The sequence below is a fragment of the Entelurus aequoreus genome, linkage group LG19, assembly GCF_033978785.1.
Source record: "Entelurus aequoreus isolate RoL-2023_Sb linkage group LG19, RoL_Eaeq_v1.1, whole genome shotgun sequence".
NCBI classification, from domain to species: Eukaryota; Metazoa; Chordata; class Actinopteri; order Syngnathiformes; family Syngnathidae; genus Entelurus; species Entelurus aequoreus.
This window is the reverse complement of record NC_084749.1, coordinates 51,764,248-51,788,879: the sequence shown is the minus strand read 5'-3', so window position 1 is coordinate 51,788,879 and position 24,632 is coordinate 51,764,248. Positions and strand designations below refer to the sequence as shown.

Below are 24,632 nucleotides of genomic sequence, written 5' to 3'. Positions count from 1 at the left end.
TGAAGATGATTAGTCTTTAGGATGAAGATGATTAGTCTTTAGGATGAAGATGATTAGTCTTTGAGATGAAGATGATTAGTCTTTAAGATGAAGATGATTAGTCTTTAAGATGAAGATGATTAGTCTTCAAGATGAAGATGATTAGTGTTTAAGATGATGAAGATGATTAGTCTTTGAGGGACTGCTGAGTGGAGACTAGGACACGCTGTGATCATCTTAATAAGGATGAAATATGTTGTCTTGTATCCTCCTAAATCCAGCCTGAGTCTCTGAGCCGCTCTCAACTTCTAATCAGCAACTCTCATATTTGGCGTGTGATCCTCCTCGTTGGCAACCAGCTGACCACTGAATGCTGACTCCTGATACACCATCTTGCTCTGGGACCCACCATCATGATATCATGTGCGATACAAGCAGACCTGCAGCGTGTTTACTTGTGTGTGATATCATGTGCGATACAAGCAGTCATGCAGCATGTTTACTTGTGTGTGATAACATGTGTGATACAAGCAGAGTGTTTACTTGTGTGTGATAACATGTGTGATACAAGCTGTCCTGCAGCGTGTTTACTTGTGTGTGATATCATGTGCGATACAAGCAGACCTGCAGCGTGTTTACTTGTGTGTGATATCATGTGCGATACAAGCAGACCTGCAGCGTGTTTACTTGTGTGTGATATCATGTGCGATACAAGCAGTCATGCAGCGTGTTTACTTGTGTGTGATAACATGTGCGATACAAGCAGAGTGTTTACTTGTGTGTGATAACATGTGTGATACAAGCTGTCCTGCAGCGTGTTTACTTGTGTGTGATATCATGTGCGATACAAGCAGACCTGCAGCGTGTTTACTTGTGTGTGATATCATGTGCGATACAAGCAGCCATGCAGCATGTTTACTTGTGTGTGATATCATGTGCGATACAAGCAGTCATGCAGTGTGTTTACTTGTGTGTGATACCATGTGCGATACAAGCAGTCCTGCAGTGTGTTTAATTGTGTGTGATATCATGTGCGATACAAGCAGTCCTGCACCGTGTTTACTAGTGTGTGATATCATGTGCGACACAAGCAGAGTGTTTACTTGTGTGTGATATCATGTGTGATACAAGCTGCCCTGCAGTGTGTTTACTTGTGTGTGATATCATGTGCGATACAAGCAGTCCTGCAGCAGGTTTACTTGTTTGTGATATCATGTGCAATACAAGCGGTCCTGCAGCGTGTTTACTTGTGTGTGATATCATGTGCGATACAAGCAGTCATGCAGTGTGTTTACTTGTGTGTGATACCATGTGCGATACAAGCAGTCCTGCAGTGTGTTTAATTGTGTGTGATATCATGTGCGATACAATCAGTCCTGCACCGTGTTTACTAGTGTGTGATATCATGTGCGACACAAGCAGAGTGTTTACTTGTGTGTGATATCATGTGTGATACAAGCTGCCCTGCAGTGTGTTTACTTGTGTGTGATATCATGTGCGATACAAGCGGTCCTGCAGCGTGTTTGTGTGTGATATCATGTGTGATACAAGCAGTCCTGCAGTGTGTTTACTTGTGTGTGATATCATGTGCGATACAAGCGGTCCTGCAGCGTGTTTGTGTGTGATATCATGTGTGATACAAGCAGTCCTGCAGTGTGTTTACTTGTGTGTGATATCATGTGCGATACAAGCAGTCCTGCAGCGTTTTTACTTGTGTGCGATATTATGTGCAATACATGCAGTCCTGCAGAGTGTTTACTTGTGTGTAATATCACGTGTGATACAAGCAGAGTGTTTACTTGTGTGAGATATCATGTGCGATACAAACAGTCCTGCAGCGTGTTTACTTGTGTGTGATATCATGTGCAATACAAGCAGAGTGTTTACTTGTACAAAGCTGACAGACATCTAAATGTCCAGCAATAAACACAATTTCTTCTATTTTACTAAAGTCATTAACAAAAGGTAAACATGCTAGGCTACTATGAGCTAGCAGCTACACAACAGCAAAGCACACACTAGCACACAAGTTAGACATAGGTAATAAACATTGCACAATAAAAGGTGACATTAGTCGATATAAAGAAGTAACAAATAAGTATAGTTACATATTACTTACACATACAAAGTCTCCAAGGCAGAGGCGTGTTAGAAAGTATCCAGTAACAAACGTGTCCGCATCAATCAACTTACTGTGTCATGAGCTTAACTTCATGAATTCTTGTGGCTACTAGGTGTCACCAAAAACAATTAGCACTCCACTTCAATCTAAAGACAGCATCATTCCAGACGTATATAATAAATAGGTTAGTGTTTTTCATTCTTCACTTCATCAAACATGTTCTAACATTCCACAATGCACAATATCACTTAAAGGATCAAATACTCAAGGCTACAATATCGGTATCGGCAGTGAAACAGTTGTATCGGAAAACCCCTGAATGAAGTTTTAATGAACACGTCTGTACAGTTTGTCAAGTATTATTTCCGTGTCCAGTATTTTCTATGGAGAATTGTTCCTGAAGTCAAACAAGTCGGAGGTCAACCAGCATTTTGTGCTCCACCTTAAAGGTTCCATTGTGATCACTAAAAGTGAGAACATATTGATGAGGACATACTTCATAGCGCTGTCTCTTCTTTTAGGAAGACATGCGGCCCAGTTTTGATAAAACTGCTCCTGCGGTCTTCAATAGGGCAGGTGACTTTGCAATGCATTGTGGGGCACCGGTGGCCATGTTTGTTGGTCAAAGCTTTTGTTTACGTGGCTGTACTAAACGACAGTGAAACCTGAATAAAACTTACCAGTGTAAAAATGCTGTGAACACACCAACATGTTCCAGGTCATGACGTTAAAAGTCACGTTCGATGGTCTCATGGCTGCAATCCAGGCCAATGGCCGACTCTTTATTAGCTCACTAAGCCCACTTTCTTGCGGGAAATGAGAAACATCTCACCAAATATACATAGTTGTTAATGATGTGTGCCATGTTTTCAACTTTAGCACAGAGTCTTGCATTCAGTGGTGTAAATGAGTGATTGACAGGCCAGCAAGACCCACAATGCATTGCTTTTACTCCCTCACACTGTGTACAAACGTTACCATCAGTTTCTTTCTACAACTCTTCCAAACCACCGGGGGTATGCACTGGGACAACGGGAGACAGAGGGGTGTGTCGAAGGAAAGCACCACATCCAAAATAAGGAGTGGGAGGTGACACTGGGAGGACACTCAAGACTTACCAGGACAGTTGCGATAGGAAACATTGGGTGTTCTTGGTCCTATTCTGCTTGGACATGGACCTTGAGAGGCAAAGACATGGCGCTACAGACATGCATAGATTTCAACTGCTGGGTGAAGGTGTTCATGTGAAGAGTGGGTGGAGGCAAGTGCTTCGTAGGGCTAATCCTCCGTTAACGCCTGAGGTGCCAAAGGAAATCATATGATCAATACTTCATAAAAAGTGGATGTTTAAGCTGAAAGCTCCAGGAAGCGACGACTCATTATTGCTTCTTCCTGTTAACCACGGGCCCTTCAAGCCCCGGGAAGGTTGACCTTTAGTTTGTCAAGACGTTCAGTGCCTAATGATACTCCCCAATGGAATGGGACTCCATACTAATGGGGTCATCTTAGACAGGTGTACTAATAATGCAGAGAAATATGTACACTATGGCATACATTTGACGCCAAACAGGACTGAGCAAAATATCACCTTCCATTATTTCCACCCTAATTATTTCAGCTCCACCTGATTAGTGAGTCTGGCAATCCGTGTAAATGGTTGTCGTTAATCAGGCTGCAAAGGTTACGTGGGGAACGTTCTTCACAAATTGCTAATGAACACGACAGCTCAAAGGACAACGGGGATGTTTCATGCAGAGGACAATCTGAATTTGGTTTGGGAGCTGAATGGCGATGAATATTCCAGCAACCGGGGAGCGGGAAAAATGCCTCGCAGGAAAGATTATCTCTGACTTACGAGCGCAGTCGTTACATAATGGAACATCTGTTAGCGTGCCTGCACACCTGTTGTGTCCGCCTGGAATACGCCATCAAGGTGAGCTGCGCTTGTTGCCTGACAGACTTTGTAGGAAACACTTGGCGCTACAAGGTCCTCCACCCAGCCCTCGCATCAATAATACAGAGCGGAACCCAAGTGTGTCACGGGTCGTGTTAGGTAGGAATTCCATGGCGCGACGCGGGTGCAAGCACAGGTGGAGAGGAAAGCGAATGCAGACAAAGACGGCGGACGATACAGAGCGAGAACCGGGATGCGATGTGTCACAGTGCCGAGAAGGATAAAGGTGGCGCTGGAGATGAGGAAGGTGAGCTGGGGTTCTACTTACTGTAGGGCACGCACTCGTACTGGACCTCCAGGTACTTGTAGGTCCCAGGGCAGGGGTCAGGGAAGACATCGGAACCCGTGATCACGATACACTGAGTCCGGTTGTTGCATCTGTGAAGAGGAGCTCAGGTTGGGTCTCTTCAAGTCAAATATTATCAAACAAGCTTCAAGAAGCCTCAAAAATTTGAACATGTCATCAAAAAAAAATAGAAGCTCTTTGGCATAAAGACACAAATTGTACAGAAGTGGAAGAACTTTTGAATGTTGCTTGATGTAATGTCCAGTGTGGAGTTGCCCAGGTTCTGTTCTGGGGCCTGTTTTACTTTTGTTTTGCCTGATGCCTCCTGGCTGGTTGATCTGTAGTTTTGAAATGTGTATCTTGCATCCAAAAACTGGTTGTCTTTGATTCTTCTTCAAATAAATTACAACAAGACAGAAACTCTGACCATTGATCCTGATAAAAAGATCCCCCTGATCTAGGACTCCCTTGGGACTCTGGGTGCATCTGTTAAAATCCGCCTTAGGAACCTTGTGTTCGATGTCTTCGGAGAACCACGGTCGTCAACTGACCAGAAAGTGCTTTTATCACCTGAGAAATACCTCTAAAGTAGGACATTTGCTGTCAAAATGGGATCTGGAAATGATCATTCACACGTTCATCTCGTCTCTGTTTTCACTTGTTTCAACAAGTCAACTCCAAAGAGACTCCAGACTGTACAGACATTCTATCCAGTCTTTTAGTGAATTATATTTATACAGCACGTTTTTCTAGTGACTCAAAGCGCTTTACATTGTGAAACCCATTATCTAAGTTACATTTTTAAACCAGTGTGGGAGAAAGTGGGTGAAGTGTCTTGCCCACATATATATATATATATATATATATATATATATATATATATATATATATATATATATATATATATATATGGCCTCCAGTCAACTTCCGCATACAGTTTGAGATTTTAGTCCTGATTGCTTTGCTTTGTACGGCCCTACCCTTCAGGGCGCAGCCTTCAGTCTTCACTCCAGGGTCTCCTCAAGATCCCCAACAACTCATTTTAAACCCTAGGGCAGGGGTCGGCAACCCGCGGCTCCGGAGCCGCATGCGGCTCTTTGACCACTCTGATGCGGCTCAGCTACATACTTGCCGACCCCCCCGATTTTCCCAGGAGATTTATGGATCTCAGTGTCTCTCATAGGTAGCTCCCAGGGAAAATATAATCCTATTTACACTCTAATTACTAAATAAAGGGAGTGTCCTAATTGCACTGCAGTAACTGTCCTCTATAGCATTTACAAACAGCGTGCCAGCCCAGCCACAAGTTGTATGTTGCTTTTACTTGCACACATAGGAGACAGCAAAGCATACTTATTCATCAGCCACACAGCTTACACTGACGGTAGCCGTATCAAACAACTTTAACATTGTTACGTTACAAATATGCGACCACACTGTGAACCCACACCAAAAAAGAATGAAAAACACATTTCTGGAGAACATCCCACCGTAACACAACATAAACACAACACAACCAATACCCAGAATCCCATGCAGCCCTAACTCTTCCGGTCTACATTATACACCCCCGCTACCACCAAATCCCCCCACACATCAACCCCCCCCCCCCCCTTCTCCGTGTGTTGGTTGAGCGGAAGAGTTAGAGCTGCATGGGATTCTGGGTATTGGTACCGTCAGTGTAAAATGTGTGGCTGCTGAGGTAGTATGCCTTGCTGTCACTTACGTGAGCAAGCTGAAACTGCATTCTACATGTGGTCGAGCAGGTACACTGCTAGGGCAGGCTGTAGTGAGCGCCAAAAGCAGTGTCATCATGCCCTGATATTCGGGAGTCTCCCGGGAAAAATGAGAGGGTTGGCAAGTATGACGCTATCAAGCGCCATTCATTCAAAACTCGCGGGCTGCACTAACATCAAATTTCCACATTAAAGTGCGTGCCGGTGCGTGTGTTGGAGACTCCTGGTTAACATAGCACAAAGAGCTTTGTATGCGGTGTTTTTCATTTTAAATTTTAATTTTTTTTATGTGGCTCCCATTATTTTCTTTAATTTGTGAAACTTGCTAAAATGGCTCTTTGAGTGGTAAAGGTTGCCGACCCCTGCCCTAGGGAGACCTGGCATTCCAGGCTGTCGCCCCCAGACTCTGGAATGACTTGCACCAGTCCCTCTGTGAGCTTGAATGTGTTTTCAAAAACATTTGAAGACTTTACTTTTTAGAAAAGCTTCTAGTTGATGGACTTTTTCCACTTTTGTCATCCTGCCCCTGTTGTTTGAATTGTTTTAATTTGCCTGTTTTGTACAGCACTGTGTCATTTTTATCTGTGAAAATTGCTTTATGAATAAAATGGACACATGGACATACATGCTAACGGGGGAAATATATGCTAGTTAGCATGTATGTCCATGTGTCATCCAACTGACAGGACAACAAGACACAATGTGAAAGGTATGGATACAGCCCAATCACATGATCAAATAATTCCTCATTGGTGTTTGCATATTGTGGACTACATGTACCAAGTTATATGGCAATCTGAAAGGTTTGAAACAGTATCCTATAGGCATACCTTGGTAAAATGCCTCCCCTTTAGTTTTGGGCGTACACTGGGCTGCTAAGCATGATCTACTTATTTTCACCAGTATAACCATCAGAGGTGGGTAGTAACGCACTACATTTACTCCGTTACATCTACTTGAGTAACTTTTGAAATAAATTGTACTTCTAAGAGTAGTTCGCTACTGACTTATCTATCTGTTAATGCACGCTTTGTTTGTTTTGCTTTGTCAGACAGACCTTCAAAGTAGGATCTATCGCATGCCTGCGTTTCACCAATCAAATAATAATAATAATAATAATACCTGGGATTTATATAGCGCTTTTCTAAGTACCCAAAGTGGCTTTACATGTTAAAAACCCATCATTCATTCACACCTGGTGGTGGTAAGCTACTTTCGTAGACTGACGGAAGCGTGGCTGCCAATTTGCGCCTACGGCCCCTCCAACCACCACCTATCATTCATTCAACATTCATTCACCGGTGTGAGCGGCACCGGGGGCAAGGGTGAAGTGTCCTGCCCAAGGACACAACGGCATGGTAAGAGGCGGGGAGCGATCCTGCAACCCTCAAGTTTCTGACACGGGCGCTCTACCCACTACGCCATGCCGCCTCAAATACAGTCGCTGGTGACGTTTGACCAATCAAACAGAGCCAGGCGGTCACATGATTAACTGCACATAATATTTTGTCTGTCACCGTAGGCTGATGTTAGCTTCCCTGCTATGAATCACTGTCAAATGTACATCGTGTGGGGACATTTATTAACGCACTGCAGCCTCATAGACACACACACACACACACACACACACGCACACACACACACACACACACACTCACGCATGCATAGAAACACCAATCAGTGTGTTGCCAGGTGCAGCCCACACCTATCAGTTTATGGTTTGCGTAAAGGCTAACTTGTTATTTTCCTTTGTAATCTCTGCCTACTGAGCCTATGATGCTGTTAACTTATTGTGGCTCAATTTGCCTTCATTTTTTTTATGTTAATGTATTATTATTTAATATATATTATTGTTTGCTCTTGAACGCATCATAATAATCCCCTCAACTCCTCCCAAAACGGATTAACTGGCTGGAATATAAAGACAATATAAGATACATCCATAAACATGGATTCATATGAAAAAGTGCAATATATGTATCTGTACGGTAACCTATTTATTTATTTATATCTGCACCTTATTGCTTTTTTATCCTGCACTACCATGAGCTAATGCAACAAAATGTCGTTCTTATCTGTATTGTAAAGTTCAAATTTGAATGACAATAAAAAGGAAGTCTAAGTTTAAGTCTAAGTTTTAGTTGCTTAAGAGATATTCCTGGCTCTGAATTTGCTCATTGCTATTTTTATGTTTTTGTGCATTATTTGTTGCCGTCATCATTAAACGAACAGATTACTCATCAGTTACTCAGTACTTGAGTAGTTTTTTCACAACATACTTTTACTTTTACTCAAGTAAATATTTGGGTGACTACTCCTTACTTTTACTTGAGTAATACATCTCTAAAGTAACAGTACTCTTACTTGAGTACAATTTCTGGCTACTCTGCCCACCCCTGATAACCAGTGCTAGCGTTGGTTGTAGTTGGTTTTAGTCTTTGTTGTCTGATAGTACTGACAATAACCATATGATTGTTGTGATATTGACGTACTTCTTCCTGAAAATAGCCTCATTCCTGTGTCAAATGTGTTGCTTAGAGATTTGTTGTTGACAAAATGCTTGTCTATTCAGCTATTATGGCCCCAGACCTCAACCCCAGTGGAGGCAGTGGAGGTTTGACGTTCTTTGGAGTAGCCCAGTCCATCCAGCTGGCAACCTCAGTCAGGGAGAGGGGAAGCGGACTACAGCATTTTGACCGTGATTGCAGTACCATTTGTGGCCACATTTTTACATATGGCTCCTTTAACACTGGAAACACATTTGCAGCGGCCTCCTAAACAAAGAAAGTGCATCAACTCAGCGAGCAACACAACACGATGCTTGTCGAGGGGACGCACAATTCCATCTGCAAAGTGATCGTTGCAATCAATAATTGCCTTCTGCTGATTGAGCAACAACATTTGTGTCTGCTCCCGAAACACATCTTTGGAAAGTAGATTATATTCCCCCATGCCGCAGTCATCATGGCTCTGAGTCCAGCGCTTATTAATATTAATAGTAGGCAGTGCTGTGCAGTATTGAAACATTTTCACACCAAGTCATGAATTGATGCCATTTGTAGAGTTTTACCACCTTCTTCTTCTGTTGCCAGGTGATAAATTACAGGAATAAAAAGAAATAGAAGAAGTCAAATACACATAGTGTCTGCTTGTAATAGTAGAAATGTATATGTCACAAGATATACGAGCGCTTTCCTCGCTGTGTGCACCTTTCCCGTCATTACCGGGATAACAGATTGTATCTTTTACGACTGTTTGCTATGGAAATGAACAAAGATGTTTCATGAATTCATTTCATCCTGCACCTATAAAGCCCCACGCCATTACATTACATGACTGTGATACGCTCACTGTGACCACGCATGCATAATCATGTCCCGCAGGAGTCATGTGACCTGCTGTGGGCTCCGTGCTTTGCATGGCCGATACACATTATTGGTAGTCAAGGGGGCCGCTAACCCACATTTACAGTAAAAGTTATTTAAACATGAATATTAGATGTCAGGACAAGGCTTTAAGTTGGTTGTTTTTTTTAACATTATCCTTTAGGAATCCTGGGACCATTAGTGACATCATCTTCTATGACAGGGGTGTCAAAACCTTTTGACTCGGGACGGCCGAAAACCGACTGCATGCAAAGTGTGTGTGTATATATATATATATATATATATATATATATATATATATATATATATATATATATATATATACAAAGTCGAAGTTTCTGTGGTTTATCCGTTATACAGTGCTCAATACCGGGGTAGAGCGGAATATACGTTAGGTCAGGAAAAGACACAAGAGGCTACAAGGATGAGATAGATATATATATATATATATATATATATATATATATATATATATATATATATATATATATATATATATATATATATATATATATATATATATATATATATATATATATATATATATATATATATATATATATATATATATATATATATATATATATATATTAGGGCTGCAACAACTAATCGATTAAATCGATTAAAATTGATTATAAAAATAGTTGCCGATTAATTTAGTCATCGATTCGTTGGATCTATGCTATGCGCATGCGCAGAAGCTTTTTAAAAAAAAAAAAAAAACTTTTTTTTTTTTTAAAATAAACCTTTATTTATAAACTGCAACATGTACAAACAGCTGAGAAACAATAATCAAAATAAGTATGGTGCCAGTATGCTGTTTTTTTTCAATAAAATACTGGAAAGGATAGACATGTAGTTTGTCTCTTTTATCCAATTATTAATCGATTAATCGAAGTAATAATCGACATATTAATCGATTATCAAATTAATCGTTAGTTGCAGCCCTAATATATATATATATATATATAATCATAAAAAATGCAGCCAACATGGATACGTGTGGAGAGTGTTGTGCATGTTTCCCATCATCCCTTGTAATGGACATACATGGATGCATTCTTCATATTTTGTTTTATGTTGTTCGGACATTTTTGTATAACGTTCACTTTTTTTTCCCCCTGCACCATGACAAAGGAAGGTTGTTTGGATTGGGTCATACAGATAATGCTGTACTTAGTTTGCATTCAAGTTTGTGGTTGAGTTACCATCGTTGGCCACCATAAGGTGACAAAATGACATCTATCAGACCGCTGGTATGTTATAATATATATACACCACTGCAGGACATTTTGCTTCTGAAACTGGTGCCGTCTGGCAGGCCGAATTGAAGGCCGTAATTTGGAGCCCCCTAGTAAGTTTTACAATATAACTAAAACTATTCTTACTTACTAAAGTGTCCCATGTGTGATGTCTGTAGGAGTGTTTTCATGAATATTTGTACATGCTATCACAATGTAATCAAGCTAGCATCGTTAGCATTAGCTAAAAGGCTAACATATTTACGAGTGTCTGTGTTAGTATTATTAACTTACATTATTTTTGTATTGTTTCAATTTCACATATTCCTCAGTAAATTCAGCAAAACGTCAGCGTGGAGTTATTGAGTCTGTTTAGCTGATTGGAGAGCTAGCTTGCGCAGCTAGTGGGTCCATGACAATGACTGACGTTTTGTTTGATCAGCCGTTTTACTGCCTTGTTTGGAAACAGTGAAGGTATGTAAATAAACATTTACAGAATATGTCTGTGTAAATAACTCATGCCACAACACATATATGTGTGTCTTACTGCAGCTTATACACATTTGTATATACACACACACATGTATATATATATATATATATATATATATATATATATATATATATATATATATATATATATATATATATATATATATATATATATATATATATATATATATACACACACACATAGATATATATATATATTTACTTAAACATACACATATATATTTAAATATACATGTATAAATATGTATATATATATATATATATACATATATATATATATATATATATATATATATATATACACATACACACATAAATATATATATATATATATATATATATATATATATATATATATATATATATATATATATATGTATATATATATATATATATATATATATATATATATATATATATATATATATATATATATATATATATATATATATATATACACACACATAGATATATAGATATATATATATATATATATATATATATATATATATATATATATATATATATATATATATATATATATATATATATATATATATATATATATATATATATATACACACACATAGATATATATATATTTACTTAAACATACACATATATATTTAAATATACATGTATAAGTATATATATATATATATATATTTACTTAAACATACACATATATATTTAAATATACATGTATAAATATATATATATATATATATATATATATATATATATATATATATATATATATATATATGTATGTATATATATATATATATATATATATATATATATATATATATATATATATATATATATATATATATATACATACACACATAGATATATATATATATATATATATATATATATGTATATATATATATATATATATATATATATATATATATATATATATATATACACACACATAGATATATATATTTACTTAAACATACACATATATATTTAAATATACATGTATAAATATATATATATATATATATATATATATATATATATATATATATATATATATATATATATATATATATATATATATATATATATATATATATATATATATATATATATATATATATATATATATATATATATATATATTTTGCTCGAACCAACTTACAGTAAATAAAACATAAATCAGCCCACAAACACTTTTGCGTTATGTTGTTACAACAATTGTGGTGACGATTGGATTGAAACTGACCACACATTATATTAGTCACTCTATTAATTATGATAAAACAACATTATATTAGTCACTCTATTAATTATGATAAAACAACATTATATTAGTCACTCTATTAATTATGATAAAACAACATTATATTAGTCACTCTATTAATTATGATAAAACAACATTATATTAGTTACTCTATTAATTATGATAAAACAACATTATATTAGTCACTCTATTAATTATGATAAAACAACATTATATTAGTTACTCTACTAATTATGATAAAACAACATTATATTAGTCACTCTATTAATTATGATAAAACAACATTATATTAGTCACTCTATTAATTATGATAAAACAACATTATATTAGTTACTCTATTAATTATGATAAAACAACATTATATTAGTTACTCTACTAATTATGATAAAACAACATTATATTAGTCACTCTATTAATTATGATAAAACAACATTATATTAGTTACTCTACTAATTATGATAAAACAACATTATATTAGTCGCTCTATTAATTATGATAAAACAACATTATATTAGTCACTCTATTAATTATGATAAAACAACATTATATTAGTCACTCTATTAATTATGATAAAACAACATTATATTAGTCGCTCTATTAATTATGATAAAACAACATTATATTAGTCACTCTATTAATTATGATAAAACAACATTATATTAGTCACTCTACTAATTATGATAAAACAACATTATATTAGTCGCTCTATTAATTATGATAAAACAACATTATATTAGTCACTCTATTAATTATGATAAAACAACATTATATTAGTTACTCTATTAATCATGATAGAACAACATTATATTAGTCACTCTATTAATTATGATAAAACAACATTATATTAGTCACTCTATTAATTATGATAAAACAACATTATATTAGTTGCTCTATTAATTATCAATAATATTTATTAATAAATAACTTGGAGGTTCCAAAAGCTCCACTTGGCTGCAGACGTAGACTCAGACAAAGATGGCCTACTTTTACTTTTTCAACAATACTTAAATATTCCTGATTGATTGAGAATCATGAGGAATACAAATCCTGATTGGGATGTGAGTCGGAGACTTTGTAGTGGGACTAGAAAGAGTCCATGGACTCGGGAAAGGACAGACATGAAAGTCCCAGAAAGGAAAATCTTCCCCCTAAAAGCTTTTAAAAATCCCCAAATAATCCCAAATCTGTTTATGAGGGGGATCTTTGGGTCCCATTTATGTCCCATTTAAGTCCCATTTAAGTCCCATTTAGGTCCCATTTAGGATCTGGTGTCCCCTTAGAAAAAGTGGTTTAGGTGTGAAAAGGATCTCCATGAAGGAGAGAGGACTGCACCTCTGGGCCATGATCTTGTAGGCTTCTGGAAGGTAGCAGTTGATGTTCTCCATCTGGAAGGGGTCAGCGTCGCAGATCTTGTCGTCCGTCCGCCCGTAGTTGGCGCTCTCGATGGTGATGACATCACTTCCTGGGCAGCGCAGGTCGATGGGGTAACCCTCGCAGGACAGTTCTCGCCGCACCAAACCAAAGGGCAGAGCGGCCCGGCTGAAGCCTGAAGGAGCAAAGACAGATATCAAATATCTTGGTATGTCATTAATGCTAAGTAAGCATGTCAATGTCAGCATGTTACTGTTAACATGCTAGCTCATATGTTTTCTTACTTGATGCTATCTGGCCAATGTGCTAACAGTTTGCGTGATGGAAAATGCCATCACAAACGTAAAAAGCACATTCTGACCAGAGAGTGACCTCGTCCACACGACTCACTGAGAAGGTATTTCTTCTCCCTTCTCGTCTTCACATTTGAAAGTGTCTTCATTCAGAGTTAACAGTGCACTGTTGTCTTCACTGAGTTGTGTCAAATGCTCTCTCCCCCCTCCAAACTGAGCTTACTCCCTCCCTGCCACCTTGTATTCAGTGTATAACAAATAAAACATCTCTCTTCCTATCGTGCACTCCTTCCATACTCCGCATCCTTTGATGTGTCAATGTGTGGCCCTCAGTGGTCTCATGGTCAATGTGTGGCCCTCAGTGATCTCATGGTCAATGTGTGGCCCTCAGTGGTGTCATGGTCAATGTGTGGCCCTCAGTGGTGTCATGGTCAATGTGTGGCCCTCAGTGGTGTCATGGTCAATGTGTGGCCCTCAGTGGTGTCATGGTCAATGTGTGGCCCTCAGTGGTGTCATGGTCAATGTGTGGCCCTCAGTGGTGTCATGGTCAATGTGTGGCCCTCAGTGGTGTCATGGTCAATGTGTGGCCCTCAGTGGTGTCATGGTCAATGTGTGGCCCTCAGTGGTGTCATGGTCAATGTGTGGCCCTCAGTGGTGTCATGGTCAGTGTGTGGCCCTCAGTGGTGTCATGGTCAATGTGTGGCCCTCAGTGGTGTCATGGTCAATGTGTGGCCCTCAGTGGTGTCATGGTCAATGTGTGGCCCTCAGTGGTGTCATGGTCAATGTGTGGCCCTCAGTGGTGTCATGGTCAATGTGTGGCCCTCAGTGGTGTCACGGTTTAGTAGAAGAAAAGGCCACGTTAGTTGTAAGGATTGTTGAGGCCACAGAAAGTCAAGATGTGCTGCAGAAGCCGAGCGTTGTCCTGTCATGGCTAGCAGCTGCTCGCTGAATAATACTTCTCAGCCCATGAATGTAACCTGCAGCGTGGTGGTTAGCGCCCTGGCAGCAGAGCAGCCTGGCTAATGTAACCTGCAGCGTGGTGGTTAGCGCCCTCGCAGCAGAGCAGCCTGGCTAATGAGCTTGTGAGGCCGCTAACACACACTCGCTTCAGTAATATTGCACAAATACAAACTGGAACACTTTTTGCTTTACAAGCTAAACTGTGTTTTCAGATTAAACATTTCCTTTTTCTAAGTGTTCTTTTTCACAGGCGCCCAAAATGTTTCCAGTCGGGGCCACAGACTGACAAATGAATGTAGTTTTCACCTTCAAAACCAGTACACAATATCGGAATGGTGAAGGGTTACAAATGAACTGAAATGCTAACTGTAAGCCAGGGTCCCTAAACTACGGCCCGCGGGCCGGATCCAGCCCCCCCAACATCCAAAATCCGGCCCACTGGAAGTCCCAAGTTAAAAAAAAAAAAATATTTTTTTTATTTTGTATTTTTTTTAATCTTTCCTTTCTAATCCTTTTTCTACCGCTTGTTACTCTCGGTGTCTCCAAGCCGCTCAGGCAAATCATATTGTCTAAAAATGAATTTTCCCATCGATAACGTGACAATGTTAAATGTTGATGAACATCAATGTCAAAACGGATTACAAACAACAATGTATATATATATATATATATATATATATATATATATATATATATATATATATATATATATATATATATATATATATATATATATATATATAGCCTGGCCCCCGGCCAATTTTTTTTAACCCAATGCGGCCCCCGAGTCAAAAAGTTTGGGGACCCCTGCTGTAAGCAATTGGAAATTATGAGCAAAATGAGATAAAACAGCTAGCAAGCTAACAGCACTATGCTAACATGCTAATAACAACATGCTCACACTTAGCAGCAGTAAAATAACAGAAGATGACAAAATATATGAGGTGTTTACCTGCTAAATTACCCAAAAAAAAGCTAACATGCTAATGTTAGCATGCTAAAATGCTAAGTGTAAGATGGTCAAGTATTACTCTGAGGTGTGTACCTGAAAAATGTGTTTAAAATGCTAGCATGCTAACATTAGCATGCATCAAATATCAAAATATGACTGAGGTGTATGTTTACAAAAAGCATGCTAACATGAACATGCTAACAAATATCATTCGACAAGTAACAACATACATATCAGTGTTTCTCATAAACTGCCAAGATACCTGTGGCAGTGGGGGCGTGACTATGGGCGTGGCTATGGGCGTGGTCACCATGACATCATTGAGTAATTTGCATAATTTACTACAATGATATGATTTTCTCTAAAAAGGCTCAAAAAATGTATACTTACGAATTAATACTAACAGTTTTGTTAAAAACGTCCATCCATCCATCCATTTTACAATATAATTACAACACTTTATGTACATATTTATATACAGATTTGAACAATAAGTTATTCACTGAAATATATTTATTAATTGTGGTTCTTACCAAAAATATATCTTATAAAATATAAAAGCTAAAATGTCTCTTAAAACTCTGCCCCTTTAATTAGTGCATACTAAATAATTTAACTTTAGCCTACTACTACAAGCATATTATTTACCAGCAACATAAAGTGAAACAGAGGCAGAGGTGTCCTGCCACAGTCAGTAACAAATAAGCATAAAACAGTAGTGGTCGAATACAAATAAGGCAACAAGAGAAGTATCCTACACTTCTCTTTTGTAAAGTAAATGTGAACAGCCTATATGGGCATCTACATCAACTATATGATCTTCTACATCTACTATATGATCATCTACATCAACTATATGATCATCTACATCTACTATATGATCATCTACATCAACTATATGATCATCTACATCTACTATATGATCATCTACATCTACTATATGATCATCTACATCAACTATATGATCATCTACATCAACTATATGATCATCTACATCAACTATATGATCATCTACATCAACTATATGATCATCTACATCAACTATATGATCATCTACATCTACTATATGATCATCTACATCTACTATATGATCATCTACATCTACTATATGATCATCTACATCAACTATATGATCATCTACATCAACTATATGATCATCTACATCTACTATATGATCATCTACATCTACTATATGATCATCTACATCTACTATATGATCATCTACATCAACTATATGATCATCTACATCAACTATATGATCATCTACATCTACTATATGATCATCTACATCTACTATATGATCATCTACATCTACTATATGATCATCTACATCTACTATATGATCATCTACATCTACTATATGATCATCTACATCAACTATATGATCATCTACATCAACTATATGATCATCTACATCTACTATATGGGCATTTACATCAACTATATGATTTGCTTGAGAAGCTGGACAGGACAAAAAAAATAAAATAAAATTAAAAAAATAAATAAATTAAAAAAAATAATAATAATATTTGTTATTTTTTTTATTTGTAGCTTCGTGGCGGGCCGCCACAAATAAACGAATGTGTGGGAAACACTGCATATTATTATGATGATACATAATTATTAATTAATATAATTGGATATCAAGAGTATGTGAAAGTATGTGTTTACTTCTGTGACGACCTCCTTAAAGTTCTGTATTCAATCAGAAATATCAAACATGTTCATATTCATGTCTGTTTACATTTTGTGTTGCTTGGATATTTTTTTTTTTTGCACTATTACTAGGGAAGGTTGTTTTCATTGGGTCGTATAAGTAAATGAATTACTTACGTTAGTCAGGCTATTACATTATTACTATTGTCACTAAGATTCATGCCCAATTGAAGACGTAGTTTGGACACCCCTGGTATAGAAGATCTCCTGGGCTGCTACGAACAACATTCACCAAACTGGACTGAAAACTGTCTCACAAAAACGGAATAAAATGTGGACTTTGTGAGCTGATCCACACTAAAGTGTTTACAATCTGCATATGTGGCAGCAGTTTCCTTACCTTTAAGTAGCTCATTCTCCCTATTGGCTACTTAGTCAATTAGCTTAGTCTGTTGATGAGGATTGTGGCCCTCACAAGACTTAGTCTGATGATGAGGATTGTGGCCCTCACAAGACTTAGTCTGATGATGAGGATGGTGGCCCTCACAAGACTTAGTCTGATGATGAGGATTGTGGCCCTCACAAGACTTAGTCTGATGATGAGGATGGTGGCCCTCACAAGACTTAGTCTGATGATGCTACATTGAGGATGGTGGCCCTCACAAGACTTAGTCTGATGATGCTACATTGAGGATGGTGGCCCTCACAAGACTTAGTCGGATGATGAGGATGGTGGCCCTCACAAGACTTAGTCTGATGATGAGGATGGTGGCCCTCACAAGACTTAGTCTGATGATGCTACATTGAGGATGGTGGCCCTCACAAGACTTAGTCCGATGATGCTACATTGAGGATGGTGGCCCTCACAAGACTTAGTCTAATGATGCTACATTGAGGATGGTGGCCCTCACAAGACTTAGTCTGATGATGCTACATTGAGGATGGTGGCCCTCACAAGACTTAGTCTGATGATGAGGATGGTGGCCCTCACAAGACTTAGACTAATGATGCTACATTGAGGATGGTGGCCCTCACAAGACTTAGTCTGATGATGCTACATTGAGGATGGTGGCCCTCACAAGACTTAGTCTGATGATGCTACATTGAGGATGGTGGCCCTCACAAGACTTAGTCTGATGATGCTACATTGAGGATGGTGGCCCTCACAAGACTTAGTCTGATGATGAGGATGGTGGCCCTCACAAGACTTAGTCGGATGATGAGGATGGTGGCCCTCACAAGACTTAGTCTGATGATGCTACATTGAGGATGGTGGCCCTCACAAGACTTAGTCTGATGATGAGGATGGTGGCCCTCACAAGACTTAGTCTGATGATGAGGATTGTGGCCCTCACAAGACTTAGTCTGATGATGAGGATGGTGGCCCTCACAAGACTTAGTCTGATGATGCTACATTGAGGATGGTGGCCCTCACAAGACTTAGTCTAATGATGCTACATTGAGGATGGTGGCCCTCACAAGACTTAGTCTAATGATGCTACATTGAGGATGGTGGCCCTCACAAGACTTAATCTGATGATGCTACATTGAGGATGGTGGCCCTCACAAGACTTAGTCTGATGATGCTACATTGAGGATGGTGACCCTCACAAGACTTAGTCTGATGATGCTACATTGAGGATGGTGGCCCTCACAAGACTTAGTCTAATGATGCTACATTGAGGATGGTGACCCTCACAAGACTTAGTCTGATGATGCTACATTGAGGATGGTGACCCTCACAAGACTTAGTCTGATGATGCTACATTGAGGATGGTGACCCTCACAAGACTTAGTCTGATGATGCTACATTGAGGATGGTGACCCTCACAAGACTTAGTCTGATGATGCTACATTGAGGATGGTGACCCTCACAAGACTTAGTCTGATGATGCTACATTGAGGATGGTGACCCTCACAAGACTTAGTCTAATGATGCTACATTGAGGATGGTGACCCTCACAAGACTTAGTCTGATGATGCTACATTGAGGATGGTGACCCTCACAAGACTTAGTCTGATGATGCTACATTGAGGATGGTGGCCCTCACAAGACTTAGTCTGATGATGCTACATTGAGGATGGTGGCCCTCACAAGACTTAGTCTAATGATGCTACATTGAGGATGGTGACCCTCACAAGACTTAGTCTGATGATGCTACATTGAGGATGGTGACCCTCACAAGACTTAGTCTGATGATGCTACATTGAGGATGGTGGCCCTCACAAGACTTAGTCTGATGATGCTACATTGAGGATGGTGGCCCTCACAAGACTTAGTCTAATGATGCTACATTGAGGATGGTGACCCTCACAAGACTTAGTCTGATGATGAGGATGGTGACCCTCACAAGACTTAGTCTAATGATGCTACATTGAGGATGGTGGCCCTCACAAGACTTAGTCTAATGATGCTACATTGAGGATGGTGACCCTCACAAGACTTAGTCTGATGATGCTACATTGAGGATGGTGGCCCTCACAAGACTTAGTCTAATGATGCTACATTGAGGATGGTGACCCTCACAAGACTTAGTCTAATGATGCTACATTGAGGATGGTGACCCTCACAAGACTTAGTCTGATGATGCTACATTGAGGATGGTGACCCTCACAAGACTTAGTCTAATGATGCTACATTGAGGATGGTGACCCTCACAAGACTTAGTCTGATGATGCTACATTGAGGATGGTGACCCTCACAAGACTTAGTCTGATGATGCTACATTGAGGATGGTGGCCCTCACAAGACTTAGTCTAATGATGCTACATTGAGGATGGTGACCTTCACAAGACTTAGTCTGATGATGCTACATTGAGGATGGTGACCCTCACAAGACTTAGTCTGATGATGCTACATTGAGGATGGTGACCCTCACAAGACTTAGTCTGATGATGCTACATTGAGGATGGTGACCCTCACAAGACTTAGTCTGATGATGCTACATTGAGGATGGTGACCCTCACAAGACTTAGTCTGATGATGCTACATTGAGGATGGTGACCCTCACAAGACTTAGTCTAATGATGCTACATTGAGGATGGTGACCCTCACAAGACTTAGTCTGATGATGCTACATTGAGGATGGTGACCCTCACAAAACTTAGTCTGATGATGCTACATTGAGGATGGTGACCCTCACAAGACTTAGTCTAATGATGCTACATTGAGGATGGTGGCCCTCACAAGACTTAGTCTAATGATGCTACATTGAGGATGGTGACCCTCACAAGACTTAGTCTGATGATGCTACATTGAGGATGGTGGCCCTCACAAGACTTAGTCTAATGATGCTACATTGAGGATGGTGACCCTCACAAGACTTAGTCTGATGATGCTACATTGAGGATGGTGACCCTCACAAGACTTAGTCTGATGATGCTACATTGAGGATGGTGACCCTCACAAGACTTAGTCTGATGATGCTACATTGAGGATGGTGACCCTCACAAGACTTAGTCTAATGATGCTACATTGAGGATGGTGACCCTCACAAGACATAGTCTGATGATGCTACATTGAGGATGGTGACCCTCACAAGACTTAGTCTAATGATGCTACATTGAGGATGGTGACCCTCACAAGACATAGTCTGATGATGCTACATTGAGGATGGTGACCCTCACAAGACTTAGTCTAATGATGCTACATTGAGGATGGTGACCCTCACAAGACTTAGTCTGATGATGCTATATTGAGGATGGTGGCCCTCACAAGACTTAGTCTGATGATGCTACATTGAGGATGGTGACCCTCACAAGACTTAGTCTAATGATGCTACATTGAGGATGGTGGCCCTCACAAGACTTAGTCTGATGATGCTACATTGAGGATGGTGGCCCTCACAAGACTTAGTCTGATGATGCTACATTGAGGATGGTGGCCCTCACAAGACTTAGTCTGATGATGAGGATGGTGGCCCTCACAAGACTTAGTCTGATGATGCTACATTGAGGATGGTGGCCCTCACAAGACTTAGTCTGATGATGAGGATGGTGGCCCTCACAAGACTTAGTCTGATGATGCTACATTGAGGATGGTGGCCCTCACAAGACTTAGTCTGATGATGCTACATTGAGGATGGTGGCCCTCACAAGACTTAGTCTGAAGATGAGGATGGTGGCCCTCACAAGACTTAGTCTGATGATGAGGATGGTGGCCCTCACAAGACTTAGTCTGATGATGAGGATGGTGGCCCTCACAAGACTTAGTCTGATGATGCTACATTGAGGATGGTGACCCTCACAAGACTTAGTCTAATGATGCTACATTGAGGATGGTGGCCCTCACAAGACTTAGTCTAATGATGCTACATTGAGGATGGTGACCCTCACAAGACTTAGTCTGATGATGCTACATTGAGGATGGTGGCCCTCACAAGACTTAGTCTAATGATGCTACATTGAGGATGGTGACCCTCACAAGACTTAGTCTGATGATGCTACATTGAGGATGGTGACCCTCACAAGACTTAGTCTGATGATGCTACATTGAGGATGGTGACCCTCACAAGACTTAGTCTGATGATGCTACATTGAGGATGGTGACCCTCACAAGACTTAGTCTAATGATGCTACATTGAGGATGGTGACCCTCACAAGACATAGTCTGATGATGCTACATTGAGGATGGTGACCCTCACAAGACTTAGTCTAATGATGCTACATTGAGGATGGTGACCCTCACAAGACATAGTCTGATGATGCTACATTGAGGATGGTGACCCTCACAAGACTTAGTCTAATGATGCTACATTGAGGATGGTGACCCTCACAAGACTTAGTCTGATGATGCTATATTGAGGATGGTGGCCCTCACAAGACTTAGTCTGATGATGCTACATTGAGGATGGTGACCCTCACAAGACTTAGTCTAATGATGCTACATTGAGGATGGTGGCCCTCACAAGACTTAGTCTGATGATGCTACATTGAGGATGGTGGCCCTCACAAGACTTAGTCTGATGATGCTACATTGAGGATGGTGGCCCTCACAAGACTTAGTCTGATGATGAGGATGGTGGCCCTCACAAGACTTAGTCTGATGATGCTACATTGAGGATGGTGGCCCTCACAAGACTTAGTCTGATGATGAGGATGGTGGCCCTCACAAGACTTAGTCTGATGATGCTACATTGAGGATGGTGGCCCTCACAAGACTTAGTCTGATGATGCTACATTGAGGATGGTGGCCCTCACAAGACTTAGTCTGAAGATGAGGATGGTGGCCCTCACAAGACTTAGTCTGATGATGAGGATGGTGGCCCTCACAAGACTTAGTCTGATGATGAGGATGGTGGCCCTCACAAGACTTAGTCTGATGATGAGGATGGTGGCCCTCACAAGACTTAGTCTGATGATGAGGATGGTGGCCCTCACAAGACTTAGTCGGATGATGAGGATGGTGGCCCTCACAAGACTTAGTCTGATGATGCTACATTGGTCCGAGGCCATAATGCTGTTTCCATTTGTGTCAGCCCTCCTTCAAAGAAAGGCCAGACGTTAAAGTGTGTGTGTTGGCTGGTGACAAGTCATGTGACGGGGGAGGGGGGAGGGGGGGGGTGAAAAGAAAACAGACTTGACAGCTAATTCTGAGGCGGCGTGAGGGCGGTCGACAGCTAGCACTGCCATGTGCAACCTTTAATACGCTAACAGTAGCCTGGGAAATCGCTTGGTTTTATCGATTAATTTCAGTTTTTTGTTGCAGGCTTTTTCAAAAAAAGCATTTTTTCTCTTCTTGCTCCGGCATATTTGTTGCCCCCACTTTTATTTCCTCCGCGGAGATTGACACGCTTAGCAAAACATGGCTAATGCTAACCCAAAACGTCCTACTTCTACTCCTTTTTGGTCATTTTAAGAGAAAAAAAATAAAAGTGAAATATGTGACAAAATAAACTTCAGCTAACCGACAAAGCAGAGCCAAAAGGGAAAAGTGTTGTCGGTGGTTTGGTTTTGTGGCAACAATTGACTGCACGCTGCAAAGTCTGTTGAAAAAAGGCAGCAGCACAACACACGTGTTCTTGCATCTGGGAAATGGAACTCTTTGGAACATAAAGAAGCAGATAACGGTGGTGGAATCATTTAAAGCGGTGTTGTATGATGAGAGAGCAGCACAGTGGTAAATGATCACTAAAGTGGTGACTCAATGGTAAATGATCACTAAAGTGGTGACTCAATGGTAAATGATCACTAAAGTGGTGACTCAATGGTAAATGATCACTAAAGTGGTGACTCAATGGTAAATGATCACTAAAGTGGTGACTCAATGGTAAATGATCACTAAAGTGGTGACTCAGTGGTAAATGATCACTAAAGTGGTGACTCAATGGTAAATGATCACTAAAGTGGTGACTCAATGGTAAATGATGACTAAAGTGGTGACTCAATGGTAAATGATGACTAAAGTGGTGACTCAATGGTAAATGATCACTAAAGTGGTGACTCAATTAGCCACGTGGACATGGATAACATATATTTCATCTGATCACCACTGGGATTAGAATGTTCCTGTGTACATGGACCCTGAAAACATCCATCCATCCATTTTCTACCGCTTGTCCCTTTTGGGATTGCGGGGGGTGCTGGAGCTTATCTCAGCTGCATTCGGGCGGAAGGCGGCGTACACGCTGGACAAGTCGCCTCCTCATCACAGGGCACCCTGAAAACAATGATCTGATGCATCACACCTTAAATGGATATACTTTGCTATGACATGCGCAGAACCTAACATTAACAGAAAGGTGTGTTATTATATGTGCTATGGCGCCATCATTTGGGCGAGGTGGCTCACTGCAGGTGCTGACTAAACAGTGACTTCCACTGTAAACAAACATGGCTTTGTGCATTTCTGCTTGTCCGACGTTTTCACGGTAATTATGTATCCTTTTTGCGTCTGTTCACTACTTTTGTTTTAGCTCTCTTTTTGAAA

General features: G+C 39.5%; 1 protein-coding gene across 13 annotated transcripts in view; it reads right to left on the bottom strand.

Moving 5' to 3' along the window:
* The window catches only part of LOC133635434 (adhesion G protein-coupled receptor L2-like), a 257,133-nt gene that overhangs the window by 122,136 nt on the left and 110,365 nt on the right, over positions 1 to 24,632 (bottom strand). For 12 of the 13 annotated variants that reach the window (XM_062028642.1, XM_062028643.1, XM_062028645.1 and 9 more), the window contains exons 3-4: positions 13,805 to 14,018; positions 4,324 to 4,433 (exon numbers count right to left, since the gene is read on the bottom strand). In XM_062028642.1, the coding sequence (XP_061884626.1) occupies positions 4,324 to 4,433; positions 13,805 to 14,018 (324 nt within the window). Of the gene's footprint in view, positions 1 to 3,219; positions 3,280 to 4,323; positions 4,434 to 13,804; positions 14,019 to 24,632 lie in introns of all 13 variants that reach the window. The other variant, XM_062028653.1, reaches the window with a different exon arrangement.